The sequence below is a fragment of the Genypterus blacodes genome, unplaced genomic scaffold, assembly GCF_046128005.1.
Source record: "Genypterus blacodes isolate CSIRO-AG114 ecotype Tasmania unplaced genomic scaffold, CSIRO-AGI_Gbla_v1 ptg000286l_1, whole genome shotgun sequence".
Lineage (NCBI taxonomy): Eukaryota > Metazoa > Chordata > Actinopteri > Ophidiiformes > Ophidiidae > Genypterus > Genypterus blacodes.
The window spans coordinates 7,501-15,000 of NW_027467077.1; the positions used below are offsets into that span (position 1 = coordinate 7,501).

Genomic DNA, 7,500 nt, shown 5'->3' on the forward strand with positions numbered 1-7,500 from the left:
CTCTTGCTCTGTCTTACACTTGATGCCAGTGTGTCTGAACGTCACACTGGATCACCTGACTGTGTGTGTGTGTGTGTGTGTGTGTGTGTGTGTGTGTGTGTGTGTGTGTGTGTGCCTCTTTGTCTCTGCTGGTAGGAAGAGAAGAGAAAGAGCAGAGTCGTCTTTAGAGGAATAGATTTGGACAAATCAAAGTAAAACCTGGTGATTTATGAAAGCAGAGGATCCTGTGGTGAATGTAAACATGTGGAGAAGAGATGGAGTCAGAATGAGAGAAGTGTAACAGCTTCAGCTTCAGCTTCAGCTTCATGCCTGTAATTATTGCATGAAGTCCCATTAGTCTTCTTGTGAGGCAGAGGAGAAGCGTCAGGCGCTCCTTCATCCTCAGTGTGAAAGCTGCTGCTCATGTTTTCATTCTGCCTGGTGTGTGAGGTCACTGTCACTGATGTGTTCCATGACCCAGTGACCCGTCTGAGACAGACAGACAGACAGACAGACAGGCAGGCAGACAGACAGGCAGACAGGCAGGCAGGCAGGCAGGCAGGCAGGCAGGCAGGCAGGCAGGCAGGCAGTCTTAGCTTGAGCAGAATGACTTCTTCAGCCCATAACTTTCAGGGAAAATAGTGTTGAAACATAAAAGGGTCGCGTGTTAGAACACGCATGCTCCTCTGTGCATTAGTGACTGAGCCTCAGTGTGCTGTGCCTTACCCAGTGCTCAGGCTGTATTCTACACTGAGTCTGATCCATCAGCAGGGTCCCTGAGGCCCGCAGGCCGGGGCCAGGATCGGGGATAAACCTATAGAGCTATAGATCCAGGCTCATTTCCCCTCATTGATCTTCTGCCTTTAAAATGACGCGACAGACGCGGCTTCATGTCGGCGCTAATGTTTCAACTGTTTCCTGTAGCATTAACAGGAATCCATGAACTCTGTGTGTGTGTGTGTGTGTGTGTGTGTGTGTCTAAGTGGACATTCCTGCATGCTCAGCCTTTTATCAGTACAGTTTATTTACAATGCTTCTTTAAATCGTTGTCCTGCTGCCTGTAGTTATTTAATGCTGCAGCATCAGGAGAGAGATTTGTAAAAGGTTTTTCCATTTCCACTGTAAAGTAGAAAGTTTAAACTCACTCACTAATCCAACTATTTAATATGAATTTTGACCTTTTATTATTATTATTATTATAAATGAACTTACTATTATTAGAATGATGTGTGGATTAGGATCAAATAGGCCTCATGCTTGTTTTCCTGCTCATTTTTCCTTCTAATTTGACGATGGTTCAGTCATATGACATTTATTATTATTATTATTATTATTATTATTATTATTATTATTATTAATATAAATTTTAATATTATCATCATCATTATAATAAACAGGAATACAATATAAATTGTAATATATTATAATAATAATGATAATAATAATAATACAGTCTGTCCCTGTCAGTCTGTCCCTGTCAGACTCAGACTCAGACTCAGACTCATTCCAGGGAACATTCCTGTAAGGCAGTGATGTGAATGAAAGCAGGAACATTACAGAGAGGTGACATCCATCTGATGCTCTCACATGCTGCCAGGGAGCCAATCACAGGACTCCCAGGTGACCTTCTCCAGTCTGTGACTCTGTGATGAGAGGACTGCATTACAAGTTCTTGTTTTCTTCAAGAATGTCAGTAAAGTGAACAGTTTCAGAGATGAGGCGTCTCCTCTCCTCTCCTCTCCCCTCCTCTCCTCTCCTCTCCTCTCCTCTCCTCTCCTCTTCGTCTGGAGCAGTTAGAGACCTGGAGATGTTGTTACAGCGTCTTTGTCCCTTCTTCTTTTTCTTCTTCTTCTTCTTCTTCTTCTTCTTCTTCTGTTGAGTTTAATGGCGGTTGGCGTCCTGTTGCACAGTAAGTTGTGTTGCATCTGCTGGACCGTCTCTTGTCTCATCTAGTCCAGCTTTAAAAAGAGAAAAGATGCAGGAGGGCCGAGTGTCAGAGGAACACACACTCAGCATGCACCTACACACACACACAACGCTCAGTGTGTGAGGGCTGCACACAGTCCCACTTTATTCCTTCAGAGGTAGAGCTGAACGGAGAGAGGAGCTGACAGCTTCACTGTTTACTGTGCAATAAAAACAGAGCTTAGATTTGTTAGATTTAGATTTGTTGCTCCAGCAGCCGAGGAAGAAAACAGAGCAGCTAAACAGAGCGTGTCCAGCCCTGTAACAGGGCAGAGGGACCCTGATCCTGGACCTCCAACCAGCCTGAGAGCTCCATGGCTCCTTCTGATCCTGTGGCTTTGATCTGAGCGTATGAACGATGAAGCTGTTAGAGAGGAGTTAATGATTTTAGATCTACTCTGTAATTGACTCGCTGAAAACACTTCACTCTACTGCACGTTCTCTCTTTCACACACACACACACACACACGCACACACACACTCACCACTCTGACTTTTTCAAATTGTCCTTTTAAATCCTGAGGGGTAGAAATTCATTTGACCTCCCTGCTGCCTGCTGGAGTGCCTCTCTGCTGTTTATCTGTGATTTAGATCAGCCTGTGTATCCCTGTGTGCACGTGTGAGTGTCTGTGTGTGTGTGTGTGCCTGTGTGTCTGTGTGTGTGTGAGAGGGCAGTCCTGCTCCTTCTTAGAGTTACTTCTCTTGCTCCATATCTTTTGGCCTGTTGACTTTTCTCTGACACTTCAATGAGGCGTCTGCGTCTGCAGCAGATCCACTTCTTCAGCCTAAACGTGTGTGTGTGTGTGTGTGTGTGTGTGTGTGTGTGTGTGTGTGTGTGTCTTTAACTCATACTTCACTGGGTATATTATTATTTTCTTATTCATATCTACTGTTTGTACTGTATTTCATGGTTCTCTATGTTAAGTGATGAAGAACACGCTCCTGAAGCAACAACATGATGTCTTCATTAAGAGAGGAAGATTCATGTTTGATACTGAAATGAGGCCATGGTCGCCATAGCAACGCTGCCTAATAAAGTGAAGAGGGCAGAAGTTTCAGGAATTTTGATAAACTGGAGTTTTGTAGGAAGAGTGGCATTTGGTTCTCTCTCAGTGTGACAGGTAGTGTTACATGTGGCTGATGGGTGCTTTAACATGCAGCAGGTTCACACAGTGACTGATCTAATAAAAGCATTACAGAGGACAGCTGTTTCAGTCACATGACCTCAGGGCCTCGTGTTCCTCTGCTGTGACGTTGGTGAAGATCGACTCACATTGGATGAGACAGGAAGTGTGAAATCCAATTCTCATTCCCAAGTCTCATTTACACTTCGTCGTTACCATGGTGATTTAATTACAGCATGAGTCTGTTGTGACACGCTAACTTCCATCCCTCACCCAGACATCAGAGTCAGAGTGACATGTGACATGTGATCAGGCGTGTTGTGTTAACACCTAATGTGTGTGTCAAACTCAATCCCTCTCTGAACCCTCTGGAGTCTAACGCCCCTCTTTACCAGAGGGGGAGGAGGAAAAGTCTTCAATCAAACCTCTAGAAATTTAGAGAAAAGTCAAAACAAATCATTGCTTGATTTCTCCTTATTTGATTGGAGGAAAGTGTTTCTAACACAGAAATCTAAGAAAATGTGTCTTAACCTGAGTGACAGTAATCACTTGATTGACAGGAGCATCTCTCATAAAGCAAAGTCCCTCAGAGAGTTCCGCTCTGCGATCGTGCCGCCACGTGGCTGCGGTGATTGTGACTCTGGGTTTGTGTTTGTGCTTCACCCCACTTAACCCTACGAGTGTTTCCTCCTCCTTGGTGTCCGGTGAGGAAAGAAGCTTTTAGCCTCCATGTTGCTGCGCCGCCTTTATCAATAAAACACCAGAGCTTCAATTATAGATCAGGACATCAGGACAGTCCATCTGAGTCAGAGACCTTCTGTCTGTGTGTGTGTGTGTGTGTGTGTGTGTGTGTGTGTGTGTGTGTGTGTGTCTGTGTGTGTGTGTGTGTGTGTCTGTGTGTGTGTGTGTCTGTGTGTGTGTGTGTGTGTGTGGTAGTAGATCCAGGGACAGAGGAGGAGGAGCAGTGTGTCCCCCCTGTATGTGTGTTGTCTGTGTTGTGTCCTGTAAGTTGTCCCATTTTATTTAACCTGTGTGTTGTCGTGTTGTGTTCCTCATTCTCTCTCTCCATCCTTCCATCATTCCACGTCCCCCGCTCCTCCTGTCCCAAGGTTCATTGTTTCAGAAGTCCACTGAGCCCAAAGAAAGGAGTGATTTGGGATTCCCATGTAAGTTGATGTTTTCTGTTTACCGTCCTCCCCTCTTCTTCCATCTTCTTCTTCACCTTCACCTTCCATCCAGCACGGACCTGTGTGTGTGTGTGTGTGTGTGATTGTTTTGTTTTTGTTCTCATCCTCCTGAATGCTCAGATCAGAGTGTTGTTGGTGTCTTGTGATCGTCTCCCTTCATGTCTTCTCTCTGTTGTTGTTGTCATTGATCTCTGGACAGAGGCAGGACCAGCAGGTTGATCAGCTGATCAGCTGACCAGTTAAAGCTTTGTCCCTATGTTCTTAATGAAGCTCTGCATGAACTCAGCTTAAGTGCATCTTGTTCAACAATACCTGTGTGTGTCACAGACATACGAACATACATGAAGATGTGAACAGCTGATCTGTGTCCTGTAAGAGGATTGATGATGTAATGTTTGGTTTCAATGACATTAGTTAGTAAATATTCCTCCTCAAACCGCCCCTCAGCTCTGATGGATCCTTCTCACTAGCTTGACTCCTCCTCTCCTCCTCTCCTCCTCCTCTCCTGCCGTCTGACACGACTCCTCCATGCAGCATCGCTTCATCAGATTCACTATTTGTTAGTTTGTTGCAGCTGTGCTTGATTAAGCTCAGTCTGGAGTTCAGCCAGCCTGCGTTGACTCGTTGCCAAGGTGGGCAGATTGCCTCAGATCTAAACACTTGCTTTGTGTTTACAAGCCCTCTGGCTCGCTCTGGAGTCGGCAGAGCAACGACCGACCACCGACACTCAGTCCACTGAGACTCAGAGCTCTGCTGGCAAACGGACGGGCCGGAGGAGAACGGTTCTATAAACGCTGCTTGATGAGCCGGACATGATGTGTAAAAGTCTATATGAGTGTAAAACAAGCATCCTGTCTCCTTGGTCCCTCTGTGGAGCTCTCACTTCCTGTCTCCTCTTGGTCCCTCTGTGGAGCTCTCACTTCCTGTCTCCTCTTGGTCCCTCTGTGGAGCTCTCACTTCCTGTCTCCTCCTGGTCCCTCTGTGGAGCTCTTACTTCCTGTCTCCTCCTGGTCCCCCTGTGGAGCTCTTACTTCCTGTCTCCTTGGTCCCTCTGTGGAGCTCTTACTTCCTGTCTCCTCCTGGTCCCTCTGTGGAGCTCTTACTTCCTGTCTCCTCCTGGTCCCTCTGTGGAGCTCTTACCTCCTCTCTCCTCCTGGTCCCTCTGTGGAGCTCTCACTTCCTGTCTCCTCCTGGTCCCTCTGTGGAGCTCTCACTTCCTGTCTCCTCCTGGTCCCTCTGTGGAGCTCTTACCTCCTCTCTCCTCCTGGTCCCTCTGTGGAGCTCTTACCTCCTCTCTCCTCCTGGTCCCTCTGTGGAGCTCTCACTTCCTGTCTCCTCCTGGTCCCTCTGTGGAGCTCTTACTTCCTGTCTCCTCCTGGTCCCTCTGTGGAGCTCTTACAGGCTCCTCACTCTGACAGAATAAGAGAGTGAAACCTCAACTTAAAGCCTTTACGTCTCTCCTTGCTCTCCTTTGTGTCTTCAGAGCGCTGTGGCGTCTTTAAAGCGCGGTGATCTTTGTGATGGGCTGAGGTCTGATTACAACCGCTCTCAGATCTGGTTTCAGCTCTGGATGGATGATTGTGTTTTTTCTGCTTGTGTAGATTTTATTGACGGCTGCGTTTGGACCTGATGGGCGCGGCGAATCAGCAGGGGGTAGATAGAGTAGCAGCTTAATATCAGTCAAATGATATTTACTTAGAGGAGAGGAGAGGTATCCGTTATCCAAACTCCATTTCCAGCACCTGATGTCTGTTTCGGGAGACGACGGGGAAATGAAGTCAGCGGGATTCAAGACTTCCATCAAAGTCTGAGCCAGCTGGAGTTTTCTGTTTTGTCTGGGAGACGTTTCAGCAGCGGAGCCAGAGTTTCATCACCTCTGCTCAGCGCCGTGGGGGGGGGCGGGGGTCGGGTCGGGTCCGCTGCATTTTAATACGGGTCGGACATTCACACCTCGGCGTTACATCAGTGTCACAGATCTTTGATGTGGAGCCGTTTGTCTGGAGGTCAGGTGGCCGTTTCCTGCTGCCCAGGCGAGCGGGGAAGGGGCCGCGGGCCAGGTGTTGCACCACCATCCAGACTGTGAAGGCTGGAAAAGATGAAAACCACATTGATATTAGATGTGAAGGAGAGGAGACGGAGCTCTGCAGCGTTTTAGAGACGCTGTAACTTCTCATCTCTGTTTGGAATAAACACGTCGAGCTTTACGTTCATTAAGTAGCTCGACTTTTACTGAGCTTTTATAGTCCGGTTACAGCATCGCTCTCATCTTTACTCACTGATGACTGGGATGTTAAATAAATGTACCTTCTGGCCGTTCAAGGGGAAGTCGTTAGCACCAATCATCATGGATCTACCAATTACTGTTCATCCTCTCTCTCTCTCTCTCTCTCTCTCTCTCTCTCATCCCTGCCAGTTAGCTGATGCGTGTGCCAGGAGTGCGGGTTGTGTGGCTTTTGCATGTTTTTGCCAGAATCAGATCAAAAAGGGGCTGAGAGTTTTTCGAGTGCTGATTGTCCACAGCAGCACGACTTTGGATGCAGATCACAGAGGAGAGGAGAGATGGAGACAGTTTGAGCTCAATGAGACACAAATCCTCTCCGTGGCAGATTGGACCAAAAACTCAGCCAGTTCATAGACAGAGAGGGAGCTAAGAGTGTGTGTGTGTGTGTGTGTGTGTCCTGACCTTTAGAACAGAACGCTCTCCCTCCTATAGAGAGCTGTCAGATACTTCTTGCTGGACATCACAGACTGGATGTCCAAGCGTCTCTCTCTCTTCCGGACCTGATTGATCATTTATTCCGTGTCCTATGAAAGTGAAATATGTCTTCATCTGAAACCTGTCTGAAGCTCGTAGACCTGTGCTCTGGACATGGACAGTGGACATTTGACAGTGTGTGCGTGTGTGTGTGTGTGTGTGTGTGTGTGTGTGTTTGTGTGTGTGTGTGTTCATGCATTCCTTTTGCCTGCAGTCCCGTCAGAGTGCATCTCTGCATGTTCCTATCAGTCGATCTGTCGCTGCTGACTTTGTGGTTCAGGCTTGATGGAGCAGAGCCTCAGGCAACGCTCTCACACACACACACACACACACACACACACACACCCACACACACACACACACACACACACACACCCACACACACACACACACATCTGGGTTTGGCCAAAAGTGCAAACTGTCCTTCCTCCCCCTCTCGGCTCCATGGTGTCTCTGCAGCTCGTCTGTCACAGAGAGAGAACATGAACAG

The 7,500-nt window shown here is 47.4% G+C and overlaps 1 protein-coding gene across 1 annotated transcript in view; it reads left to right on the forward strand.

Moving 5' to 3' along the window:
• The window catches only part of LOC142987952 (netrin receptor UNC5C-like), a gene marked incomplete at its 5' end in the record, with an annotated part of 28,411 nt that overhangs the window by 3,681 nt on the left and 17,230 nt on the right, over positions 1-7,500 (forward strand). Inside the window, 1 exon segment of the mRNA XM_076136937.1 lies at positions 4,178-4,234. Within this exon segment, the coding sequence (XP_075993052.1) occupies positions 4,178-4,234 (57 nt within the window).